Source organism: Lepus europaeus, chromosome 1 (assembly GCF_033115175.1).
Source record: "Lepus europaeus isolate LE1 chromosome 1, mLepTim1.pri, whole genome shotgun sequence".
NCBI lineage: Eukaryota > Metazoa > Chordata > Mammalia > Lagomorpha > Leporidae > Lepus > Lepus europaeus.
The window spans coordinates 161,011,206-161,038,744 of record NC_084827.1 but is presented as its reverse complement, the minus strand read 5'-3'; the positions used below and the strand labels follow the sequence as shown (position 1 = coordinate 161,038,744).

Here is a 27,539-nt window from a genome sequence, read left to right as displayed (position 1 = left end):
ACGGTTCTGGGAGTCTGGATTGAGCTGTGAAATGAAGGAGCAGCCAGGGTGACAGGTTAAGTCCCAGTGTTTTTTTATTGAATCCTGTAGACACGGTGAGGTAGGTAGCTCTTAAAAAAGAATTTCTGAAGGGGGCCGGTACTGTGGTGCAGTAGGCTGTCTCTGCCTGCAATGCCAGCATTCCATATGGGCACCGGTTCGAGTCCCAGCTGCTCCACTTCCCATCTAGCTCTCTGCTATGGCCTGGAAAAGCAGTGGAGGATGGCCCAGGTCATTGGGCCCCTGCACCCACGTGAAGACCTGGAAGAAGCTCCTGGCTCCTGGCTTCAGATTGGCACAGCTCAGGCCATTGCGGCCAGTTGGGGTGAACCAGCAAATGGAAGACCCCCCCCCCCCTGCTTCTCCTCTATCTATGTAACTCTGCCTTTCAAATAAATAAATCAATCTTTAAAAAAGAAAAAAATAATTTCTGAAGTACAATTGAAGTGAGCCTTATTCAGGCCACAGGGTATTGTCATACCCTGTCATACATTTGCTGTGGAGGGCCACAGGCACATCTTGAAAGGGAGGGGGAGTTTTTCTCCAGAACAGCTAGAACAAGGTTCAAGTGCAGCATGCAGAGGGAGCCTCAACAGCCCCCGTTTCCTGAGACCACAGAGGAATGGGGGTTGCAGATATGAGCATCACACTGTAAGAAAGATGGCAAAGCCCTCCCAGTGGCAGCCACACTGCCCCAACCCTGCAGTGCGGCAGGCCTGAGCTGACCACAGCAGGAATTCCTCTACCGAAATGCTGTGTGACTTGAAGCACACCCAGCTCTGCACATCTCCGAAGTCACACGCACATTTCCCTGGGACTTTCAAATCCCCGCCTGTTGTGTCCCAAACCACAACCCTGGAGTAAGGAGAAACTATTAACAGAAGTAGGAAGTGAGAGCCTGAGAGATTTAAATAACTTGACCCCTGTCCAGGGGAGCCCACAGAAAAACTGCAGCAAAAGTTCTCCAAGACAATGGAGCGAGCAGCAGGCAGGGAGACGTGGTTCAGGGCGTGCATATGTTGTGGGTGAGGGTTCACTACTCTCCAGCCATGTGACATAACCACCCAGAGCAGAGGCTGTGGCTGGGCACAGAGGCAGATGGGGAAGAGACAGTCCTTTCTGAAATGTTCTCAGGATTAGACTGGGATCCAAAAACCTTTTTGCTTCCTGGGCCTTAACTCATCCCAAAGATTTTTCCCTTCCTGAATGGACTGACTGTATTAGCAAGGTGGGTGTGTCTCTCAGTCTGACAACCCCCTCAAACCCCACAAGTCCTTACTGAACGCTTTAAGATAAAAAAAAAAAATATATATATATATATATATATAATATAATATATATGCTTATTTGAAAGGCAGAGCAACAGAGAGAGAGGGAAAGATAGATCTTTCATCTGTTGATTCACTCTCCAAATGGCTGCAACAGCCAGGGCTGGGACAGGACGAATCAGGAGCCAGGAGGTCTCCCATGTGGGTGGCAGGCCCGAAGTCCTTGGGCCATTTTCCACTGCCTTCCCAGGAACATGAACAGAGAGCTGGATTGAAAGCAGAGCTGGCAGTGCCAGCATCTCATACGGGAGCCAGTTAGAGTTCCAGCTGCTCCACTTCCAGTCCAGCTTCCTGCTGGTGCATCTGGGAAAGCAGCAGAAGATGGCCCAAGTCCTTGGGCCCCTGCACTCACATGGGATACCTAGAAAAAGCTCCAGGCTCCTGGCTTTGGCCTGGCCCAGCCCTGGCCATCGCAGCCATTTGAGGGAATGAACCAGAGATGGAGGCCCACTCTCTCTCTCTCTCTCTTTCTCCTTCTCTGTCTGTATTTCTACCTTTCAAAAAAATAAACCTTAAACAACAACTAAAAAAGGCAGAGCTGGGACTTGAAACAGTACCCCAATATGTTCCAAGCAGTGGCTGAACCCACTGTGCCACATGTTGGCCTCCTTATCAAATCTTGGATTTCATTTTGCAATCAGCCTAGCCTTCTTTCCTTCTTCTCTCTTACCTCTGTGAATTCTGCCCCTGCCCCCAGGTCAATCCATATGCAAATCTCCCAGCTCTCCCTTTAAAACATCTCAAACCTTGGCCGGTGCCGCGGCTCAATGGGCTAATCCTCCACCTAGCGGCGCCGGCACACCAGGTTCTAGTCCTGGTCGGGGCGCCAGATTCTGTCATGGTTGCCCCTCTTCCAGGCCAGCTCTCTGCTATGGCCCGGGAGTGCAGTGGAGGATGGCCCAAGTGCTTGGGCCCTGCACCCGCATGGGAGACCAGGAGAAGCACCTGGCTCCTGGCTTCGGATCAGCGTGGTGCACTGGCAGCAGCGCGCTGGCCGCGGCGGCCATTGGAGAGTGAACCAACAGCAAAGGAAGACCTTTCTCTCTGTCTCTCTCTCTCACTGTCCACTCTGCCTGTAAAAAAAAAAAAAAATCTCAAACCTGCAGTGCCAGGATCCCATATGGGTGCCAGTTCGAGACCCGGCTGCTCCACTTCTGATCCAGCTCTCTGCTATGGCCTGGGAAAGCAGTAGAAGATGGCCCAAGTCCTTGGGCCCCTGTACCTGCATGGAAAGACCTGGAGGAAGCTCCTGGTTTCAGATTGGTGCAGCTCCGGCCATTACGGCCAATTGGGGAGTGAACCAGCGGATGAAGACCTCTCTCTCTCTGCCTCTCCTTCTCTCTGTGTGTAACTCTGACTTTCAAACTAAATAAATAAACCTTAAAAAAAGTGAAAACATCAAAGCAAATAATCAATAATAAACATTAAAAAAAAAAAAGACACAACAGAGAAAAGAGAACTACAGACCAATTTCCCTGATGGACATAGATGCAAAAATTCTCAAGAAAATTCTGGCCAATAGAATTTAACAACACATCAGAAAGATTATCCACCCAGACCAAGTGGGATTTACCCTGGTATGCAGGGATGGTTCAACGTTTACAAATCAATCAATGTGATACACCACGTTAACAGACTGCAGAAGAAAAACCATATGATTATCTCAATAGAGGCAGAGAAAGCATTTGATAAAATGGTGCACCATATTCTCTACTCAACTTGCAGCTGAAAAACCAGACTTGGAGACAGGAATCTGGTCATGCAGTATTGTTTTTAAGATTTATTTATCTGGCCGGCGCCGCAGCTCACTAGGCTAATCCTCCGCCTTGCGGCGCCGGCACACCGGGTTCTAGTCCCAGTTGGGGCACCGGATTCTGTCCCGGTTGCCCTCTTCCAGGCCAGCTCTCTGCTGTGGCCAGGGAGTGCAGTGGAGGATGGCCCAAGTGCTTGGGCCCTGCACCCCATGGGAGACCAGGAGAAGCACCTGGCTCCTGCCATCGGAACAGCGCAGTGCGCCGGCCGCAGCGTGCTACCGCGGCGGCCATTGGAGGGTGAACCAATGGCAAAAAGGAAGACCTTTCTCTCTGTCTCTCTCTCACTGTCCACTCTGCCTATCAAAAAAAAAAAAAAAAAAAAGAATCAATATCATCAAAATGTCCATTGTTCCAAAAGCAATTTACAAATTCAATGCAATACCAATCAAAATACCAAAAACATTCTCAGATACAGAAAAAATGATGCTGAAATTTATATGGAAACACAGAAGACCTTGAATAGCTAAAGCAATCTTATACAACAAAAACAAAGTTGGAAGCATCATAATACCAGATTTCAAGACATACTACAAGGCAGTTATAATCAAAACAGCCTGGTACTGGTACAAAAACAGATGGGTAGACCAATGGAGCAGAATAGAAACACCAGAAACCAATCCAAGCATCTACAATCAACTTATATTTGACTAAGGAGCTAAAACCAATCCCTGGAGCAAGGATAGTCTATTCAACAAATGGTGCTGGGAAAACTGGATTTACACATGCAGAAGTATGAAGCAGAACCCCTACCTTACACCTAACACAAAAATCAATTCAAAATGGATTAAAGCTCTAAATCTACAACCTGATACCATCAAATTATTAGAGAACATTGGGAAAACCCTGTAAGACATTGGCTCAGGCCAAGAGTCCTTGGAAAAGACCCCAGACACACAGGCAGTCAAAGCCAAAATTAACAAATGGGATTATATCCAATTGAGAAGCTTCTTTACTACAATAGAAACACTCAGGAAAGTGAAGAGGCAATCAACAGAATGGGAGAAATTATTTGCAAATTATGCAACTGATAAAGGATTAATAATCAGAATATATAAAGAGATCAGGAAACTCCACAACAACAAAACAAACAGCCCACTAAAAGATGGGCCAAGGACTTAAACAGACATTTTTCAAAACAGGAAAGCCAAATGGCCAACAGACACATGAAAAATGTTCAGGATCACTAGCCATCAGGGAAATGCAAATCAAAACCACAATGAGGTTTCACCTCACCCCAGTTAGAGTGGCTTTCATACAGAAAGCAACAACAAATGCTGGCAAGGATATGGGGAAAAAGGTACCTTAATCCACTGTTGGTGGGAACATAAACTGGTAAAACTACTATGGAAGACAGTATGGAGATACCTTAGAAATTTGAATATAGACCTATGATATGACCCAGCCATCCCACTCCTGGGAATTTACCAAAGGGAAATGAAATCAGCAAGTAAAACAGTTATCTGCACCCCCATGTTTATTGCAGCTCAATTCACAATAGCTAAGACCTGGAATCAACCTAAATGTTAACTGAAGACTGGATAAAGAAACTATGGGATATGTACTCTATGGAATACTACACAGTGGTAAAAAAAAAAAAAGAAATCTGGTCATTTGCAACAAAATGGATAGATTTGGAAAACATCAACCCCAAATCCCATTAAGCTGGGTGCTAAAAATGCCATCTTATGTGTTTAAGTGATCATAGTAAATGTTAAAGTGATCATATAGATAGGATTAAGTGTTAAAGGGATCATATGAATAAAATCAAGTGTCTGGAAATAATAATAGATAGAATTAAAAGGGAGAGAATGTTCCTACATGGGAAGCAGTACACACAGCTTAGAATGACAATAGCTTTATAGCACTCTGACCTCAGAATCAACCCTTAAGGCATTCTGGTCTGGCTGAAAAGCCCATGAGAGTATTTCAGGCATGGAAAGCCTAGATACTGTGGCAAAAAATGTACTACATGAAGGATGTGAGACCCCAGTGGAAAGAAATTGCCATCAAAGAAGGACATACTTTTCTATGAAAGGAGGAGATAACTTCCATAACAGAGACTGTGGATTCAAAAGGCTTCCATAGCCTTGGCAGCTCATGTCAACAGCCTCAGGTGATCTCTGACTTCATACATAAGAGTGTTGTTAAATTAACAACAGGAATCACTGTGCAATTACTTCCCATGCAAGATCTCTGTCCTTAAGTTATGAGAATTAATTGTAAAACTTGTTCTCAGTGTGTGTGTGTGTGTGTGCAAATTTTTGAAATCTTTGCTTAGTATAGAGAAGGTCTTCCGTGTATAAAGTTAATTGAAAATGAATCTTAATGGAGAATGGAACTTGGAATGGGGGAAGGAGGAGGAAGTGGGGTGGGAGGTTGGATATGGTAGGAAGAACCACTATATTCCTAAAGTTGTAGTTTGGAAATTCGTACTCCTTAAATAAAATATTTCTTTGGGAAAAATAAATAAATAAAAAGAAAAAAGAAATGGACAAAAAATGACTTAGTAGGAAAAAAGACAATTTCTCATTAATACTTTAAAAAGTATTATTTAAGCCGGTGCCGCGGCTCACTAGGCTAATCCTCCGCCTTGCGGCGCCGGCACACCGGGTTCTAGTCCCGGTCGGGGAGCCGGATTCTGTCACGGTTGCCCCTCTTCCAGGCCAGCTCTTTGCTATGGCCCGGGAGTGCAGTGGAGGATGGCCCAAGTACTTGGGCCCTGCACCCGCATGGGAGACCAGGAGAAGCACGTGGATCCTGGCTTCGGATCAGCGCGGTGGGCCGGCCGGCGGCCACTGGAGGGTGAACCAATGGCAAAGGAAGACCTTTCTCTCTGTCTCTCTCTCTCACTGTCCACTCTGCCTGTCAAAAAAAAAAAAAAAAGTATTATTTATATGTTGAGATATATAAACAGAAAGGGACTTCAGAAAGCTCATGGGAAAATAGAATTAAAGGATAATGCAGGGCCGGTGCTGTGGCGTAGCAGGTAAAGCTGCTGCCAGCAACACCAGCATCCCATATGGGCGCCGGTTCGAGTCCCAGCTACTCCACTTCCAATCTGGCTCCCTGCTAATTTGCCTGGGAAAGCAGCAGAAGATGGTTCAAGTGCTTGGGCCCCTGCACCCACATGGGAGATGTCTGGAAGTTGCTGGCTCCTGGCTTCAGCTTGGCCCAGCCCTGACTGTAGTAACCATTGGGAATGAACCAGTGGATGGAGGCTCTCTGTCAATCCCTCTCTCTCTGTGACTCTCACTTTCAAATAAATAAATACATTTTTTAAAAACTAAAAAAACAAAAAGATAACACAAGTGCAGTGTGCTCCATCTGGCTGTGAAGATGGCGAGCAGCAGCCCCCGGCAGCCCAAGAAGCAGGCAGAGGAGGTGGAGGTGAGGAGGCTTTCAGTGGAACTGCATGAGCTGAAAGCAAAGGCTGTGGGAAGGGCCCAGGGCCACAGGTGGAATCCAGCAATGTGACACCCAGTAAGCTACTGTGTGTGCCTGAGTCGAGGGTGACCCATGAGTGCATGTCTGTCCACACATCTGGTGTCCCTGCCGTGACATCTTTTGTCACTGACTCCCAGGATGAAGTGTTGTCTTGGAGCCTGTTGTACATCAAAGAATACATTTGCAGAAAAAAAATGTGAAATTTCCATGAAGTTCTCCTATATTAAATATATCAAGTTAAATAAAATATATTATGAATTTTATCTTAAACTTTCAAATGTCATATAAGGTAAGTTAAAATTGTGGCTGACATAGTGCGGTGGGTAAAGCTACCCCCTGTGATGCTAGCATCCCATATGGGCACCAGTGCAAGTCCTGGCTTCTCCACTTCCAATCCAGCTCTCTGCTGATGGGCCTGAGAAAGCAGACCCGAGTACCTGGGTCTCTGCTATCTTCTTGGGATGGAATTCTGAGCTCCTGGTCTACACACCCAGCCCCAGCCAGTGCGGCCATTTGGGGAGTGAACCAGCAGATGTCCCTCTTTCTCTCTAAAATTGCCTTTCAAAGAAACAAATCAATCTTAAAAAAAAAGAAGAAAAAGAAAAATTGAGGAGGCTATTGCTCTAAACCAACATTTAGGAACTGGGAAGTGGCAAAGATTCAGCCCACTGCCTCTCTGTCTGAACAGCAGGAAGCTAGAATGGTATCACATCCTTGAATGGTTAGGAAAAAAATCAAACCAGTCAGTGAGAGAAATTCAAATTTTAACGTCCATAAGTAGACTTTTATTGGAAAAAGAGGCTGTAAAACTATTGCCTTTCCCACTGAGTAAACACCAGAAAGGCATGTATTATTTCATTTTTGCTCATCAAAATTATTGCCAGTACCTAGAATGGTGTCAAGCACACAACAGGTGCTCTATAAATATTTGTTGTCACTAAATTTAAAAAAAAAAAATCTAGATTTCAAGGTGTGTTTAGGAAGCACTTCATTATTTTAAAAACATGAATGATCATGCTGCAACCCACTGTCTGCATTTCTAAGCTTAAAAGCCAAGGTGAACTAAGACTCAAAGCAAGCCTGCATGCAACCATGGGGGACTGGAGATGTTGGAGCTACTGCAGGCTTACCAACAGACATAGCCACTGCTGCAGACAAGAGGAGCACAGGCTTTCAAAACAAAATACCTTATCTTATTTTAATGAACTCCATGATTTTTAATTTTTTTTGGTCCCTTTTACAGAGGAGAAGTAAAGCTGTCCCAGTTATCAAAAAATTCAAATCTCCTTTTCTTTGGTGGACTGCCTGTCAATGTGTCTTCATCCAGGGTGTCTCCTAAGTCCTGGGAGCCACTTCCAGATATTCCTGAAGCACTTCCGGGGTCAAAAGACTCTGCTGCCTCCAGCAGTTCTGTGTCACTTCCGTCTTCCTCAAAGGACTTCTGGAACAGGTCATAAATCTTCTGCTGCTTTGGGTCCTGCATCAGAGGAAGAAAAGAAAAGATAAAAGGAAGAAGCCAGGCTGTAAGAGGACCTCCTCTGTGGCTGGCGAGCAGCACAGAAGTGAGAGACTACACACCCTTTGTCATCAGGAGCTGGGTGATGGTGGGGGTGGAGACCATCTCAGTAAACGATTTGTCACTGATGTGACCTTACTGTGTCTGATACCTTCTCTGCTCAATGAATTACCATGGAGAAAAGAAATGGCTGTAAGAGCAACAAAGCAGCTGCTCTCACTCTATAATTCACATTGGAAATGTTTCCTCCCTTCTAACTTTCCAAACCAGAACTTCAGTACTGAAATAGCTGAACATCTACTTCTTCCAAAGCCTTTCTCTTCCAAATGGTTAATTAAGCTGTAACCTGACTCCCAAATCGGTGTGGTTAGCCATGATTTCTACATAATTATAAATCAATAACATGGGCTTAATATTTTAACACTCAGAATATTTAAAAGTAGATACCTATGCCTGTTTCTGATGATCTTAAAGCTACAAATTATGAAAATGTCTACCAGCTGCATCTACCTGTTGTTAACAGTTTGGTGTTAAAATCACACCGACTGCAACACATGGGTTTACTGTCACTCCTCTGTGGATCTCTCCTAGGTATCCATTTCCTACTCTTATCGTCTTTCTATCCAGAGGTGCATTTTCAGCATCCCTACTGATACAGTTCCATGAAACTAAACTTGCTTAAAATCAAAACCATCTCTCTCATCTCACTCTTACACCCCAGAACAGCTTCTCTTCCCAATAGGTCTGTTGTTGAGAGGCTACCAACACCCCTACAGTCTCCCTGCACCTCTACCAGGTGCTTCTCCCACCAGTTCCCACTCCTTTACATCAAGGTACCCTCTTGACTTGGGCCACATCACTTGGTACCTACAAGGACTTGCAATAATGCAACCACAGCTCCTGCCTCAGGCTTCTTCTCATTTCTTTCTTTTCTTTTTATTTTATTTGTATGTATCTCATAAATATGCCACTAGGAAGATAGTAATTCTTCCCATCGTATCTACCCTCCCTTCTACTCCCTCTCTTTCTCCTCCCTCTTCTGTTTAGTCTAAGAAAAAGAAACAGAAAGAGAGGAAAAAAAGAAAAAGAATGGAATATAAGAACTAAGAGAACCATTCCTCAACAGTTTAGACCAGGGCTGTTCTATGTTTTTACTTCTCATAGGTGATTTCCCTCCCCCACCTTCTTTCCTCACCCTTCTTTCCTTTAAGAAACTTAATTGTTTTGAAAGAACCCAAGGATGGTACATCAGCCCACAGCTCTCTGACAGACTGACCCTCCACCACCAAGGCTATCCTTCAACAAGATTTACTTTGTCCCGTCATTGGGCTCCCCTGTGTCTGCCTCATCAAACCTTGAGTTGGTTCCCTAAGTGGCTACGATTTCCTCCCTATTCCCTAACAAAATCCCTCTGCATTGGTGAATTCAAGTGCCTTGGGCACTGATCACAGGAGCATACTGTTGAAGATTTCCAGGTTATTCAATTAACCTATGCCCCATACCGCCCAGCCTTTTGGTGTGGGATACGACACTAACATTAAGGTTGGTCCCCATGCCAACTACATGTCCCCTCCAGGATACTCTGATCAGCTTCTTTCGGGACAAGTGCAATGCCAACGAGATGCTGTCCTGCAAGGCAGCTTATTCTGAGCAGGAGCCCCTGCTAGCGTGGTTTGATTAAGATACTGTGGCGCATGCATAATTAACTGGAAGCCAGTTCCACGATGAGATTAAGATTTCATTTCCCCTCTTGGAAGGATGGCTATCTCAGCGAGATAGAACCTTTTTTGCTTTTGTCTCCTGTACAGGAGGCGACATTTTCTTTTGTTAGTTGTTGAAAGTTTCAGGCTTAGCTTAATAAAAAAAATTGAAAATTAACACCTACAATAAATATTAATAAATCTCATTTCTATTATCTTGCATTCATACTTTGGGCATAAATTCTTAACTAATTCAGAGTAATGGGGGAAAAACCAAGATGAATACAGGAGTTCAAATGGGAATCTTTCAAAAATAAGGCTTTCTCTTCAAAGAGCATGGTAGGTACTTCAAAAGTTTATGGAAGACGAAATTAAAGATTAAATGTATTTTGATGCAAAAGCATTTTTGAAATCCTGCACACACCTGTAGATCACCTGGGCTCTCTCAACATACCTACCATTCAACCGAATTAGTGAGTTCTTCCAGAAGCTTAAAGTTGGCTTATTGTTTATGCAGAGAAGGATAACTTAATAGTCTACGTTGAAAAATATGATCTGAATCTTACCTGTCCCAATAATTACATTAAGATGAAAGGATTTATTTGTCTGGTAAATGTAAGTGAATAACCAAATCCTCAGATTTGGCGTCACCAAGAATGTTTTGTGGCTTTAACTCAACGACTAACGCTCAGCAGTTCCACAGTGCAAAGAAGGCAGCTGTTTGCTGCTGGAGCTACTGAGCCTGCAGCCTCCTCCACACTCTTCTGTCAGAGACAAGAGGGTGAGCACCCAGGCGTTTGTGTGTGTGTGGGAGGGGGGGGGGGGGAGTAGCTCCCAGGTTTTCACCTGCCTTGTCAACCATAGAGCAGGCGAAGACAAGTGCTGGGGAGTCTTTGTGCCTTTGGGTTCCATTGAAAGGCTGGCGAAAAGGTCACAGTTGGTATAGGGGCCCGGGGCTGCCCTCTCCAGAGGCGAACAAGCCTCTCTGCATGTATGACCAGGGCCCCTGCTCAGGGAAGGATGTTCTCTGCTTCTTCCACTGCTTTATAACGAGGGCTGATGCCACAGGGGGAATACGGGGCTGGGCTGGGCTGGGAACATCTGTGATTCTGTGCAAGTCTTACTGCTCTCCCACGGCTCAGTTTACCCTCAAGAAAATGGGAATATAATGAAATGACAGAGAGGGAAATTCTGTCCTATGAAAGCAATACCCGACTTTATAGACTCTCCATTCTGTGCTGGGGTCGTGTTCCTGCCGCAGCCCAGCTGGGTGTGTTGCTATGGAATTTTTTGCCACAATCCAGCAGCTGCCATGGGGAGTTTTCCTTCAGTTTCTAATGGCCTGATGAAGCAGTAGCGTTTGCAAGCCTGGGTGCTAGGAGACTCTATGGGGGAACATGACAAGCAGTAGGAGCTAGTGCCAGCATTTCCCTGTAAAGGGATGCACACACAGAACAGAGAGTGATTGCAGGCCTGTCGTTTGCAGCTCTGGGGTTGGGGGAGGGTCCCAGGGGTGACTCACACCTGCCCACTCAGGACCCAAGGGCACAGCACACAGCTTACTGCCTCCCTGCCCCAGTGACCCAGAGCCGCGCTGGCGTTACCTTGTAGAGGTAATCAGTGGCTTCTGTCATTTCTGAGAAATTGGTCTCAGAAAGCCCGGCTTGCCCCAGCACTTTAATCTTCTCTTGAATCAGGGGCCTGTGGGAGAGAAACGAACTGCAGTGAATACAACCTGCACAGAACCAGCAGGCTGATGACAATGAGGCCACCCTCCGGGTTCCAGTGGGGCTGCCATGTGTTTATGGTTTCACATCTTTGCATCTGCCAAGGCACACACACCCATTCTGAGTTATCTTCCCTCTCCATCGTAAGCCGCCTCCAATTTAGGGCTCGTAATATCAGGTTCAAAATTCATCCAAATGGAAGATGTGCAGGAAATAAATGCTGCCTCCTTATGATAAAATTTTGAACCTGGTGATGTCATTTGCTGCCCAACTAACAAATCCACTAAACAGAGGAAACAGGGGTGGCCCACACACGTTGTAAAGGTAGGGCTCTTTGGTTCTAAGGCTGGAAACAGAGACAGTGGTGGAAACTAATGAGACATTCAAGAAACTTACTATTAGGCAGGGGGAAACAGGATTGAGAAAGAGCACTTTGGGAATTTTTGCTAACGTGATAGGCACAAATCCCCAGGGTTCAAGACTATCCCGGCTCTGCATGGTCCAGGGTGAGCTGCTTTCTCCCAGCAGCAGTTCTATGTGTGGCCTTATCCAACCAACTCCTATCACAGAAGGGGAGAGGGAGGCAGTGACTAGCCCAACAAATGTCTTCATGGCTGGGAACAGAGTGATTTGCAAACTAAATGCTATTCATATTTCACCATAATCAATTCCTCTCCCTGTCTCAGACCAGTAGGAAAGAAGGCACGTCCCCTTACTCCTGCAAGCTTTCCTTCCACACCCTGTAAGCCACTGGGAACATTGGCCAAAGAAACCAAACGTGGTGATGATGCAGGCCGCAGGGCATCACTAATGGGTCTTCTAGGCAGATCCCTGGAGGTCTTAGCAAAAGCAGAAGTGCTTAGAGTGTAAAGGAAACACATGGTCTGTGTCCAGCCTTGCTCTACTCCAAGTTCCAGGCCACACAGCCAGGCCATACCAGAGGTAGTCATCAGCAGTGCCTTTCGCCACGAGGTAGTGAATGCCCACGGAGTTGGTCTGTCCAATGCGGTGTACCCGGTCCTCAGCCTGGATCAGCACCTGAGTGTCCCAGGGATCAGAAGACAGCTGGGTAAGTTCCAGCCCACCACAGCAGGAAGTCGTATGCCCCAGGGCCCAACACAGCTCCTCCTCCTCTGAGCAGCCCTGTGTCTCTAGGACCTGCAAATGACCTGGGGTCTTAGTGAGACAGAGCCAAATGAAACTCTGGCGAGGGAACTGGAATCTGAAGCTGGGTATCTGTGGACGGGCACCCAGCACCTCGATGGATGCTTGTGAATGGAGAACGCCTCAGGCTCCGCCTTCAGGCTGTGTGGGTTGGGGCAGATGGCCGAGACCTGGCACACGTCCACCTGTGTTCTCTGTGAGATACAGTCACCTTCAAAACAAATCAAATCGTCCATCACAACGAGGGGCTAGGGCAGCAAGCCCTGTGATAAACAACTAAAATCAAGGGCACTGTTTCAATTATAAAAAGCCTGCAACCTTGAAGTCATTGAAACAATCTCTGATGTGTGGCCAAATAAAGCCACACGATGTCAGAACATCAGGGTGGAAGTAACTCTCTTTGGAGCGGAAGAGAACATTTTCTAAGATCAAGCAAGTGTCTTCTATCTGCTGTCACAGCCCTCAGTTGATCAGACAGGTTCAGTGGGCACAAGGACGATGTTCAAGGGACACCATGTGCTGTCGGAGGCCCCTGGGCTGACACAGCTCAGGGGAATGGTGCATCAAAGCCTCACAGGCCTCCTCAGGTGACCGCTGTGCAGCCCTGGCTCACCACCTAGCTCCCTGGGCCCCAATGTTTTCCAATGAGAGAAGACTAGGATTCCTTCCAGCCTTCTAAACCTTCAACTTTCCCACTGATAGAAGGAATCAGTAATCCTACAGGTTTCAGTGAAGACCTAAAACCAGTCAACAGATGTGCAAGTGTTTAAGAGCAGTGCAATCTGATAGGTCAAGGTATCAACACGTTTATGAGGCTGATAGAAATGGAGAAGAAAATGCAACACCACTGGGGAAAGCTCGTAGAAACTACGTCTCCCCTCACCCCTTCCTTCTGGGAGCCACAGGCATGCCCAGGGGAGTTCAAGTCTACTGGGTCCCTTACCCCTGGGTTCCAAAACAGCTCTGCGAACACCACCAGGTCAGCCGAGGAGAAGGTGAGGCCCATGTTGGCGGCTGTGATGGACAGCACTGCCACAGTGTGCCTCTCCGACAGCTGGAACTGCTGGCACAGGGCATCTCGGTCCGCGGAGGACGTGGAGCCATCGATGCGGATGTGCTGCACGTGCTGTGAGAACAGGAGAGAGTGGAGGTGAGCCGCAGTAGCGTCCAGGGCCTGCTGAGCAGGCTTCACCTGGCCATGGTCCCAAGGACACAGCCAAGAGGCCCACTGCTCACAGAGCTCTCCCCAACCTCCCCAGGCCCCATGAAATGTATCCTTAGATAACTGTATATTCACATGCTAGATTAAGAAATAACACAGTGGGGCTGGAGTCCCAAATGAGCTCCAGTTCAAGTTCAAATCCTGGCTGCTCCACTTCCAATCCTGCTCCTTGCTAATGAGCCTGGGAAGGTGGTAGAGGATGGCCCAACTGCTTGGGCCCCTGCCACTCATATGGTAGACCCAGATCAAGTTCCAGGCTCCTGGCTTTGGCCTGACTCAGCCTCACCCACTGCAGCCATTTGGGGAGTAAACCAGCAGGTGGAAGACCTCTTTCTCTCCATCTCTCCCTTTCTCTCTGTAACTCTGCCTTTCAAATAAATAAAATATTTTTTAAAAATATAGAGACTCCTCACATACGGTGCCTAGCTTCCCCTGATGCTAATGCTTTGTAAAGCTACGCTGCATCACAACTGGGATACTGATTTTGACCCGATCCAGGGATCCATTCAGATTTCCATGTCACTTGTCCATGTGTGTGTTCCACATAATTCTATCACCCATGTCAGTATTCATGTATTCACCTCTACCGTCAAGATACTGAACAGTCCCAATATTGCGAGGGATCTTCCTGCAATCCTTTTAGAATCAGTTTCATCTCCCTTCCCTTCCCACTCCTAACTTCTGCTAACCACTAATCTCTCCCACACTTCTTTTTAAATTTTTTTTTTAAAGATTCATTCATTTATTTATTTAATTGAAAGTCAGAGCTACACACAGAGAGGAGAGGCAGAGAGAGAGGTCTTCCATCTGCTGGTTCACTGCCCAGATGGCTGCAACAGCTGGAGCTGTGCTGATGCGTAGCCAGGAGCCAGGAGCTTCTTTCAGGTCTCCTACGCGGGTGCAGGGGCCCAAGGAGTTGGGCCATCTTCTACTGCTTTCCCAGGCCACAGCAGAGAGCTGGACTGGATGTGGAGCAGCTGGGCCTCGAACCGGCACCCATATGGGATGCAGCACTGCAGGCAGCAGCTTTACCCGCTGGGTCACAGCACCAGCCCCTCTCCCGCATTTCTAAAATGTTTCAAGAACATTAGCTACATAATGTTTTGGGGTTTTCTGCACCACTATCTGGAGGTTCCCCCCAGGTGCTGCCCCTATCAGTAGTTCATTCCCTTCTACTGCTGAGTAGTATCCCACGGTCTGTATGTACCATGGTTTCACTTCATCTGTGAAGGACAACTGGGTTGATCCAAGTGTGGGCTACTACAGACAAACCACAATTGGAAGCAGGTACCTGGTGCAGTGATTGCAACACCCACATCCCATATCAAAATGCATGGCTAGAGTCCTGCTTCCACTTCCGATTCTAGCTCTTTGTTAATCTTGTACACCCTGGGAGCAGCATGTGATGACTCAGATACTTGGGTTCCTATCACCCATGCAGGAGAGACCCAGCTTGAGTTCCAAGCTTCTGGCTTTGGCCTGGCAAAGCCCCAGTCACTGTGGGCACTGCAGGGAGTAAATCAGCATATGGGAGTTCTCTCTCTCCCCATGTCTCCCAAATAAGTAAACATTTTTAAAAAGCTGCTGTGGGGGCCGGTGCTGTGGCGTAGCAGGTAAAGCCACCACCTGCAGTGCCGGCATCCCACACGGGAGCCGGTTTAAGTCCCAGCTGCTCTACTTCCCATCCAACCCTCTGCTATGGCCTGGGAAAGCAGCAGAAGATGGTCCAAGTCCTTGGGCTCCTGCACCCCCTTGGGAGACCTGGAGGAAGCTCCTGGATTCGGATTGGCGCAGCCATCTGGAGAGTGAACCAGTGAATGGAAGACCTTTCTCTTTCTCTCTCTCTCTGCCTCTGTCTCTCTGTAACTCTGCCTTTCAAATAAAATAAATAAATCTTTTTTAAAAAAAAAGCTGCTGTGAACATCTGTGTGCAGATTTCTGTATGAACAGAAGCCTTCATGTTTCTGCGGTAAATGCCAGGAGACAACTGCCGGGTTATATGGTGATTGCATGTTTGGTTGAGCTATTTGTCTTTCAAGAGGCATTAATGAGAGGTCTCCAAAACGTTTATGAAAATGGGTACAATGAAAAAACTATACGTGACAAAATGTTTTTGCACCAAAGTTATCTTACCTTTTAATTCCATTTTCTATGAACTTTTTGTTTTTTTTTTTGACAGGCAGAGTGGACAGAGAAAGGTCTTCCTTTGCCGTTGGTTCACCGCACTGATCCGATGGCAGGAGCCAGGTGCTTCTCCTGGTCTCCCATGGGGTGCAGGGCCCAAGCACTTGGGCCATCCTCCACTGCACTCTCGGGCCATAGCAGAGAGCTGGCCTGGAAGAGGGGCAACCGGGACAGAATCGGTGCCCCGACCGGGACTAGAACCCGGTGTGCCAGCGCCGCAAGGCGGAGGATTAGCCTAGTGAGCCACGGCGCTGGCCCTTTTCTATGAACTTTTAAAAAACATCTTCATATTTATTTCTTCTACTGATAAACAGTATAAGGAAAATAAAAATATTAATAATCTTACCAACCCTTTTTTTCCTGTTACTCTTCTTAATGTGTATATCTTTTAAATACAGACATTTATATCTTGTTTTTCCTCAGTAGGCATCATTGTAAATAAATTAAGTATGATTTAATTGTTTTTTATTAATTTGAAAGGCAGAGAGACAGAGACAGACAGACACAGAGAGATCCTCCATCTGCTGGCTTATTCCCCAAATTCCTGCAATAGTGGCAGTTGGGCCTGGCCAAAGCCAGGAGCTTGGAACTCATTCTGAGTCTCCCACATGGGTGGCAGGAACCTAAGTACTGGGGCCATCACCTGATACCTCTCAGGAATGCATTAGCAGGAAGCTGGAATCAGAAGTGGTGCCAGGACTCAAACCCAGGCACTCCAGTATGTGATACAGGAATCCCAAGCAGAATCTTGGTGACTGAACCATATACCTGCCCCTAGAGTAAGTATGCTTTTTAATGTCTATATTTCATTATGCATCATAACAAAACAACCTTGCTGCCATTTCTGCAGATTGAGGGGTCTTCTAATTTCTCCTAAAAAGGAGGGCCTAGCAGAGGGTTAATACTTAGCACAACATGGAGGAAACTCAAAATTTGTTAAGTGATAGAAACAAAAAAAAAAAAAAAAAAAAAAAAAAAAGCCAGCAGGCTGGGCATTTGGTACAATGCCAGGCCATTCCTTGGGACGCCCACTTCCCACATCTGCATCCCTGGGTTTGAGTCCTGGCTCTGCTTCTGATTCCATTTCCCTGCTAATGTGCACCCTGGGCGGCAGTGATGGCTCGAGGACTTGGACCCTGCCACCCACATGGGAGACCTGGATGGAGCTCCTGGCTCCCAGCTTCAGCCTGGCCCAGCTCTGGCTATTGTGGACACTTGGGGACCAAACCAGAGGATGGAAGCTCTCTCTGTCTTTTTCTACCTCTCAAATAAATAAAAACAAACAAAACATGTTCCCCAAAAAAGTATACATTGAATGATTCCACATTTATACAAAACTCTAAAAAATGCAAACAAAGCCACAGTGACAAAGAGTAAATTGGCAGTTGTCTAGGGTCGGAAGAGTAGAAGTGGCAGGAGGGAGTGATGACAGTGGCCCAAGGGAACTTTTTTGGTGTGGGGGTGACAGGTATGTTCACTATCTGGCTCCTATCAGATGGTATACAGAATGTACAATTTACTGCATGGCAGTTATATTTCAATAAAGCTGCTAAATCTAAACATAGTTTTTGAAAACTGGGTTTGCCAACATTTGATTGTTTAGACCAGAATTACTAAATAGCAAAGTACTGTGGCAAAGGGATAAACTGAGCTTAGGGCTCCTGATAGTACTGCCAAACTGTTTTCCAATAACTAATGCACAATCATGCCCCTCTCAGTGCACAGGCAGCAGCAGTGAGCACCACACATTGTTAAAACCTGGGCTGAGTGGATGGAGTAAAAGAAAAATCTAGTTTATCTTCCACTTATTTGGTTATTGGTAGAACTGAACCTTCTAAATGGCTATTGATGAACTATTTATTCAACTTTGTCCACTAGTGTCACTTTTGCATGTAACTGCCATTAGTGCTTGGTCATATCAGATGCTAAGTCTCTCTAGCACATTTCCTTATGTTATTTTTTTGTTTTTGAAATGCTCTTATTTTATGCTTAAAAACTTGATTTTTCCAATTATAAAAATAATATATTCAATGTAAAAATACAGAAAGACCAAAGAACATAATGAAGACTACTTACAGATAATCATCATTCATGTTTTGGTATATATTATTCAGGCTTTTTATCTCCACATGGCAACTAAGAATCATTGTACATACAGCTTTTTAACAGTTTATCATGGATATTTCCCTATATCCCTACACATCAACCATATAACAAGAAGTGCAATTTTAGAGCTTCTTCAGATTCATCTCTGTTTTTGTTTTTTAGAGACAGCCAGTCAGCCAGCCAGTCAGAAATCTCACCTGCTAGTGGTTCACTCCCCAAATGACCTCAACAGCCAGGACAGGGCCAGGTGCTGGAAACAATCTGAGTCTCCCATGAGGGAGGCAAGGACCAAAATACTCGAGCCATCACCTGCTGCCTCGCAGAGTGCATATTAGGAGGGACCTGGGATTGAAAGTGGAGCCAGGGCTCAAACCCAGGCACTCCAGATTGGATGCAGACATCCAAAGCAGCGGCTTCCCCTGCTGCACCACAACATCTACCCCAGTTCAATTATCTTTTAATTCCATCTTCTCTGAACCTTTTTGAAGTGCTCTTGTACATTTACAAAAATATTCACACAACAGCAAGCACTGCAAATAAAATTCAATATCCATTAGCAAGAGAACGGATAAACTACAGTGGAGTCATCCTGCGAGACCCCACTCAGCATTCATAGTGAATAAACCACATGCGTAACACTGTATGGAGAAATCTCAAAATAATGTTGGGCAAAACAGTAAACTGCTGGATATTTATACTAATGTAGGCTACCACTTGTGTAAATTTAACACAATACACACAAACAGATACTGTATATTGTCTAAGGAGACACCTTGAGTAAAGTATTGCAACACAGAGGAGAAGGCTCACAACAGCTTCAGGACAATGGTGCCATCACTGGGAAGGCAGGAGATAGAATGGAATTAAAATACTGTAGGGGCTTACGTGTTTGATTACTTAAAAAATAAACCTTGAAATAAATACAGTGAAATTTTTATTCATTAAATCTGGGTAAATGACACACAAGTCTTTATTGTATATTTCTCTGTAATCTTCTATATGTTTAATATTGTACAGGAGAAGGGCCAGTGCTGTGGTGTAGTAGGTTAAGCCTCTACCTGTGGTGCCAGCATCTCCTATGGGCGCCAGTTCAAGTCCCGGTTGCTCCACTTCTGACCCAGCTCCCTGCTAATGCGCCTGTAAAAGCAGTAGAAGATGGCCCAAGTCTTGGGCCCCTGAACCCAATGTGGGAGATCCAGAAGAAGCTCCTGGCTCCTGGCTTTGGACTGGCACAGCTCCAGCTGTTGCAGCCATTTGAGGAGTGGATCAATGAATGGAAGACCTCCCTCCCCCTCTCTTTCTCTCTCTGTAATTCTGCCTCAAATAAATCTTTAAAAAAATACATTGCTATGGCATAAGCATTTTTAAAAAATATTGTATAGGAGAGTGTGTTCAGACTAAGAGTTAAGACACGTGTGTTCCACATCAGAATGCCTGGCTTCAAAACCTGATTCCAGCTCCCGAGTCCGACTTCCTGCTAACACTGCCTGTGGGAAGCAGCAGGGCTGGCTCTGGTAACTGGGTTCCTACAATTCACATGGGAGACCTCGTCTGAGTCCCCTGGCTCCAGGCTTCAGGCCCAGCCCAACCCTGGAAGGCATCTGTGAGCAAACCAGTGAATGAGAGCTCTCTGCCTCTCAGCCTCTCAAATAAATTAATAAATATTTAAAATAAGTAACTACCACATAAATGCACACGAGGAAGGAAGACAGGAGGTAATGTATGGTCCTAAATTGAAGAAAAAATTTAAAAGACAGTAAAATTACCATGTGTTTAGTCCTAATGGACATCCTCAGAAATCCTTCTGGATCTATTTTGCTCAATTTCTTGAGTGCCGTAACGTTCTGTACTGAGGTCCGCACGCTGCCGTGGTGATTACAAAGGCACTCTGATAGTAGCAGGCACAAGAGGAGGAAAGAGGAGGATGTTCAACAGACTCTCGCCTCCACCTCCTCTGCCTGTTCTGTAATTATGTGTGCAGGGTGACGGACGAGCCTGTGGGAGAGGCTCCCGAAGCAGACTCCTGGGATAGCTGCCCGAGCACAAAGAGACTTGGCAGGACACAGCTGGGGGTACATTTTGACCCCCTCACTGTGGAGCTACAAGCAAGAATTCTTTAGAAGGTCACAGCCAACACTTCTGGAAACCTTGCTTCTATCTGCCCTGAGCCTGCTCACAACCTGTCACAAGCACAGGATCCATACAGCACCTCGTGCTGAGCTTACCTTTCTCTCCAGCTCTTTGGTAATTGCATCCAGAACCACCTTATGGTGTGCAAACACCAGAAACTTCTCTCTTCCACTTTCCAGAAGGTCCAGGATGTACTCACTACATTTGACAATGAAACAAAACAGATTAAACAGAAGACTCCGGCAGTTGAAGTTGATTCTGAAGAGCGAGCACATCTGTGACAGACCCCTCCAGGGTGCCTGCCCTCCCTCCTCTGGGAGCTGGCCCCTCCCCTTACCCCTCACACTAGGTCACACGGAACAGAAGAAGCAAAACTAGGAGCTGTGGGGATGGCATCTTCTGCTGTGTGCAGGAAGAGCTCCACGCTTTTCAGGCGCAAGGACACAGAAGTGTCCTTGTGTTTTCTGTGTCTCTGGTATGTCTCAGAAACACTCTTCTTATCTGGGATCATAGAAGATCATTGACAGTTTCCCCTGTGGCTGCTATCATCATTAGATTGTGCTTTCAATGCAAACTGAAGTGTTTATGTTGGTCTGAAAATACCCAGATAAGGGGCTAAGGAAATTTCTGGAGGCTTAATCTTGAGATGTAAGTAACAATACTGAAGACCGTGTTATCAACACTGAGCCATTCAGGGAAGGCTCTCCAGTTCCTTTTCAATTTGGACCTCAAACAGCAGAGCCAACAGTTAAGTCAGTGGTAACTTTATTCTTTTCCAAGGCAAAGGAATAGGATGTGAAAGAAGTCATTTATTTGGTTTGCCTTTAATTCACTTCTTTTCTCTCCCACTGTGCTATTTATGTATTTTTTTTTTTTTTTCCTGAGCTTCCACCTCTTCACCATCAGCCCTGAACGTGAAGGTAGGCAGGCACGCCTAGGGAGCTTTAGGGCGGGGAGGTACCCAGGCAGCAGATCCTTGCCAGCTTCCCCTTGAGTTAGCACCCTGGGGAGGGGTCCTGATCCCAAAGAGGTAAGGCGGCCTGGACAGGTGACTGCTACACCTGAGCAACGGCAAAGTGAGCTCCCCCAGACACAGGAAGCCCCTGCTCAGCACGAGGCTACCCCTGGACACGAGCAGAACAGACGGTCTCTTCCTTAAAGAAACGCGAGTCTCGGCAGCTTCCTGTGACAGGCAGGGGATGGAAAGGCAAGGGAGGACAAGGTGACTGTCCTCTAAATGCCAGAGTTATTTCCAGACAACACCACGACTGACCAGGGTTCCAGACTTCAGTTCAACACGTGATGTGTGAGCTGTTGTGTTAACAGAACCTACCTTCATTATTCTGAGAGACATAAACTTTGCCCTGATATTAAGTGAAGAAGTTTATTGGTATGGCTTCAAAAAGTCACAAGGCCACAAAGTCAACTCGGTGAGCTCATAAAAACCAGAGGCCCCAACTGTCCTGAGGCCTCCTTCCTTTCCTCATCTCAGACACAGCTTTACCTGTCCACGCCTTCCTAAGTCACCAGGCTGGACAGAGCTGCCCACCACAATAACCTTGGCCTTTAAATTAAAAGGTGCCCTCAACACGAAAACAAGCAGGACCCTCCTTCCCAAAAAAGGGAAGAAAACCAACCAGCAGAGGAAACTGAGGTCCTTAAGATTTACAATCTAATTTCCACTTGCAAGTTGTGCGACTTGGACATCCAGCGATTTACTCAGTGTTTTGTTTGAAAGACGGGGCCCATTTAACTTACTCTCCTGACCTCCCAAAGACGCTGCACATGTGTGGTGAGTTAATAGGTCCAAAAGTTGTCTGGCAACTACAAAGCACGATATCATTCATCACAGATTTGTGAAGAAGTATGCACACTGTCCGACCAACGTTTATCTATGAGGTGGCAAAGTGGTTCACACTTCAAATCTCTAAAGGAAAGGGATGGTTTGGAGCCCAACACCCAGAGAGGAAGGCTTAAACTTAAGGGGCTCTGGGAAGGAACCCAGCACCTCGGCATGGGTTAGTCAGCTGCCCACGAGAAGTAGGTCGGTGGGCCAACTTGGATTTGTCTCTGGGAGCCAAGTTTCTAGGCTGGAGTTGATGGGTCCCATAACAGCACCGCAAGGAAAAGGGCTTAAGGCTAGGGGACCTGGGGTCCGAGGGAGGGTCTGGGGCAGGCTGCCCGTGTCTCAGTTCATCCACAGCCAGTCTGGCACAGCTCAACCCACACGACATCCATCCCCATTGCAGTGTAATCATGCGGCCCATCATCCTGCCAGAGCCTCACAGGAACATTAAACAATGAGTTAGGCAGTCTGCTCGTCAGCCTTCCTACTGCACCGATCCTTGAACATGTGTGGGTTTTCCTTTCTTTTAAGAAAGGCGGACAACTGAGGTTTCTTAAGTCAGTGAATAATTCTAGGAATAGAAATTGTTACGTTAGCTTTAGTTGACAAGGCGGACACAGCAGGAAGTGTGACCACGGCCACTTGTCGTATCTTAAATAAATGTTGGCATCTGTCTTCTCATTTAGGTCAACGACGGCTGCAACCTCATGTCTCTGGGGAAGATCAGAGTATTCCCATGAGGGAGCTTCTCTCTTTTTTTTCTTTCTTTTCTTTTTTCTTTTTTTCATTTATTTGACAGGTAGAGTTACAGACAATGTGAGAGAGAGAGAGAGAGAGAGAGAGAGAGAGAGAGAAAGGTCCTCCCTCCACTGGTCCACCCCACAAACGGCTGCCACAGCCGGCGCCATGCAGATCCGAAGCCAAAAGCCAGGCGCCCCCTCCCAGTCTCCCATGCAAGTGCAGGGACCCAAGCACCCGGGCCAACCTCCACCCCCCACCCACACTCCCCCCAGCCACAGCAGAGAGCTGGACTGGAAGAGGAGCAGTTGGGACCAGAACCCGGCACCCACATGGGATGCCGGCACCACAGGCAGAAGATCAACCAAGTGAGCCATGGCGCTGGCCCCCTTCTACTTTTTACCCTGAAGGCAAAGGACCATGGTACTCCTGGCAAGAGAAAAACTCACACCCTCCTTCTAACCAGGTCCGTGAGGGGTCCCAGGCACATCATCGTAGTGGCTCTAGCTACAAGCCAATTTACACCTTGCGGGTGGTGAGGCCACAGCGCCCTCCACCTTGGTTTCAAGGGAGCTGTAATGCTAATCTCTGATCACAAACAGCAGTAATACCATCCTGGCAGGCTCACGTAGTGGCGAGGTTAACACTTGGTGACTACTTACATGACAGATGGGATTTTAGCTTCAGCTGTTCTGTTGAAGAAGAGAATGAGGGCTTCTTTCTGCTCCCGTTTCTGTTGAAAGAAAAGCCGAGTGTTGTCGGTCCCCACTCTGACAACGCTGGGCTAAGCTGATCCCATTACTGTTACTGTGAGCATCACAAATCCTAACCACCAACTAGCACAGTCTCGAGGCCCCGGTCCTAACAACCGACTCTTCTGCTCGCTTTGGCCAAGTCATGGGAACTGCCGGACTCTACTTTTGTCCTCAGAGTTAGTATTACATGTACTCTGTCCTCACCAAGAACTGGCGTAGAGACGCAAGGAACAGGCTGAAAGGTCTTTGGCAATGTGCTTGGGGTGGGGCTTCACCGTGCACACTACAATGATGTGACCAGCTGAAATGCAGCCTTGGCTAAGCACGCCTACTTACTGCAGCCTGCTGACAACTGTGTTTGTCCGGCTTGGTTTTCTGCCCCCTCCTTTTCTTTCATTCTTACTTTTTTTTTTTCTTTTTTGATTTATTTATTTATTTGAAAGGCAGAGTGACACAGAAACAGGGAGAGACAAAAAGAGAAAGAGATCTTCCATCTATTGGTTCACTCCCCAGATGGCCACAACAACCAGGTCAGGCCTAATCCAGGAGCCTGGAACTCCATCTGGGTCTCCCACGTGGGTGACAGGGGCCAAGAATATAGGACACTTCCTGCTGCTTTCCCAGTGCATTGGCAGGGAGTTGGGTCGGGTGCAGAGCAGCCAGGACTTGAACCGGCATTTAACCTGCTGGGTCACCACACCAGCCCCTGCCCTTTCCTTTTCTTCCTACAAGCTACCTAGCCCTCCTTGTTCAAGAGTTACGGAATCAACCGCAACTGACCCTGACGAGTCTCTTCTTGTACCATTTCAGAATCATGATTTGTGTGTTTCTGGCCTGTCTCCCCCTACAGTAATGTTTCCTTCATGGCTTGTATCTAAGTTAATCCTAACCAAGAGTGCTAACCGACGGTCAAGTCGTTTCATGGCGACACACGAGAACGTCTACCACCATGCTGGCCTCTTAGAGACGATGCTTTACCATCACCCATCGGACGGTGCCGCAGTTTGAATGTCTGCGTCTCACCCAAATCCACACTCTGAGGCTGAATCTGCAGGGCAGCGGTGCAGGCAGGGGGGCGTCTGGGATGTGACCAGGTCCTAAGAGCAAAGGCTCCACAGATGCACTAAGAGCCCTTGATAAAAGAGGCCTGGGAACTGGTTGGTTTCCTGTGCCATGTGAGGATGCAGTCGGAGGGCCCGTCTCTGAAGCACAGATTGGCCCTCACCAAACACCGGATCTGCTGGTACCTTGAGCTCGGACTCTCCAGGCTCCAGAACCGTGAGCAATCCATTTCCGCCATTTCTAAATTAGCCAGTCTGAGGCACTCTGTTACAGCAGCAGGAACAGACTAAGACAGGCAACCGTCTTCTTCATGAGAGTAAGGGTGCAGGGTTGTGAGACAGAGGCTATCACAACGGCTCTAACGGACAAAGAAGGGGCTCCAAGGTGATAACCCACGGCCCTGAAGCCCTACTTCTGGGTCCTCAGTAACAGGGAAGCAGCCACAGCCAGACTTGACCTGAATCTAACGACTCATCAGATGGTGGCAAAAGCTTCCTGGGTCAGCTCCTTGGCTTTGAACAGTTCCTTTCTCTAGGCCTTAACAGGACAGGGGGAAGATGCAGGGGGCCACAGGACTCCCTGCGGACACTGATGCTGACCCCATATTTTGTGGCAGCAGTCCAACCTAACCACTCAAACCTCCTGGGAACTCAGGTGGAAGAGGCGACTCCACAGAGTGTGTCTTAACCCAGCTCACCATGTGATGAAGCTCTGGACACATTCGCACAACCTTTTGCTTGTGTGGGACTCGCTGCACACTTCCTAGTAGAAAGGGAGAGGCCAACACAGACAGAAGGAGACTCAAGGAGAAGCAGTTTCCGAGCCCCTGGCCCTGGGGCACCCAGAGTGGACGAGGTTGTGACAAAGAGCTTTTATGACACACGCTGGGTGGAATGGGGGCGTGGGCTGACCCCTTCCAGGGTGATGTGGCAGTTTGTACCCAAACTTCTCAAACATGCCCAGCCGGCAACCTCTTTCTTAAAATTTGTCCTCACAATACATCAGATATACACAGATTCAGATGTAAGCTACTTTTCCAGTGTGGTGTGATCTGGAATCACGAGCAATTGAAAAAAATGTAAGGTTCACTAAAAATGACTGGCAAGACTATGATGCAGTCATGTGAGAAAATACTATATGGCCTTCAAATACTAGATTACAAAAGAACATTTACCGACTCGGAAAAGTCCGCATTGTAATCGCACCACTTGTTTACTTCCCCATTTCATGTATGTTTGTCGTGATCCCAATTCTACTTTTAAAATGCATATGGGTATCTATAAAGTATTTTAAAGTAAAATATACATACATAGATGTTAGAGAGAAATACCCAAATGATATCTGTGATCTAAAAGATGATTCTTTTTAATTAACACTCACACACCACTTATTATGAGCTAGGTGGTACTCTAAGAACTATACATCCATTTTCTGATTTAATAATCAACACTGCTATGAGGAAGGTATATTTATGCCCATAATATGGATGAGGAAACAGGCCAAAAACTCAAGTGATTTTACTTGTCTCACTGCTTGCTACCAAATGGCAGGATCAGAATTGGTAACGCTTGTTAAGTGTAGGCTGTGGAGCCAAGCATCGGGCCTGGACCCCGATGGTGGGAATTACATGACTTAATACACATAAAGCACCATGCCTGCACTTAGCCAGTATGCAATAACTATGACTTCTTTGTTTTCAGATTTTGTTCAATAGACATCTATTCTATTTTTAATGTGGGAAAAAAAAATCAATAGTTTTACCTTAAAAAAATAAAAAACAAAAAAACCTCTTCCAAACTCAACAGGCATAATATCATCCATGAATGACCTCATTTCTTTTGCCAGCTACGGTACAGGAAATTTTAAATAACCTGTGTTCTTTGTCCCTGACTCCCTAGACTTTCATTAAATTAGAGCCACTGGAGTTTTCAAATTTACTTCTCTATGTTGGAAAATGGAATGGCCTGTCCAAGGCAAGGGGGAACTGATGTTGCCACCGGGAAGTCTGCACGGGCTCGTTCCATTATGCTGCTCCTGGTCTCGCCAATCAAAACCGGCTGTAGACAAAAGATGTCTCCAGGCAGCTGTCCTCAGCCTGTGATCAGGTATCTATTATTTCAGTTGAAAAAAAGCTCTCATTAAAAGCCATATTTTATAAATTGGCTGCCTTGCCTTGGTTTCTGAGACTTAAAACTGTCTTTTCTTTTTTTTTTTTTTTTTAAATGTTGTCTCTGGATGGAACGGTGTGAAAGAACAAAGAAAGAGCCCATTCTTGACAGGTGGGTCGGAAGGGTTTGGCTGGAGCCAGCAGGACATGCCAAACTGCAGGGGTAAAAAGTGACCATAAGAACCGAGGAGGGGGTCACTCTCTGGGAATTCACAACGTCTCCTTATTTGACCGAAACCACGATTCCCCATCTCAGCTCTGTCAGCTCAGAATTTCACAGCTGGTGAGGGCTCCGCAGGAATGTCTGTGGTCACTCAGTGCAGTCCCCAGGTGGGGCTGGCTCCTGTTCCTGAGTGGCGTGACAGCGAAGCTTGTGACCAGATCTGTGGCTTAGAAATGCACCTCCCCCAACACACACACACACACACACACACTCCAGTGGCTTTTGAAGGAGAAAGGTTCTGACGGCCCACAGCACACAGACTCGTTTTCTACTTGGATCCTCCATTACAAAAATGAACTTGCGGAACACAAAAGAGCATCAAGTTCTCAAGGACTTATTAGCTAAAAGATTTTAGCGGCTGGCTTCAGCAGTGC

The 27,539-nt window shown here is 46.5% G+C and overlaps 1 protein-coding gene across 4 annotated transcripts in view; it reads right to left on the bottom strand.

Moving 5' to 3' along the window:
• Window positions 1–6,923: 6,923 nt before the first annotated feature.
• Window positions 6,924–27,539, bottom strand: part of SMARCAL1 (SWI/SNF related, matrix associated, actin dependent regulator of chromatin, subfamily a like 1) — a 67,703-nt gene continuing 47,087 nt past the window's right edge. For all 4 annotated transcript variants that reach the window (XM_062191410.1, XM_062191420.1, XM_062191431.1 and 1 more), the window contains exons 12-17: window positions 23,621–23,691; window positions 20,470–20,572; window positions 13,676–13,858; window positions 12,506–12,606; window positions 11,446–11,542; window positions 6,924–8,102 (exon numbers count right to left, since the gene is read on the bottom strand). In XM_062191410.1, the coding sequence (XP_062047394.1) occupies window positions 7,863–8,102; window positions 11,446–11,542; window positions 12,506–12,606; window positions 13,676–13,858; window positions 20,470–20,572; window positions 23,621–23,691 (795 nt within the window). In that variant the 3' untranslated portion in view covers window positions 6,924–7,862. The remainder of the gene's footprint in view (window positions 8,103–11,445; window positions 11,543–12,505; window positions 12,607–13,675; window positions 13,859–20,469; window positions 20,573–23,620; window positions 23,692–27,539) is intronic.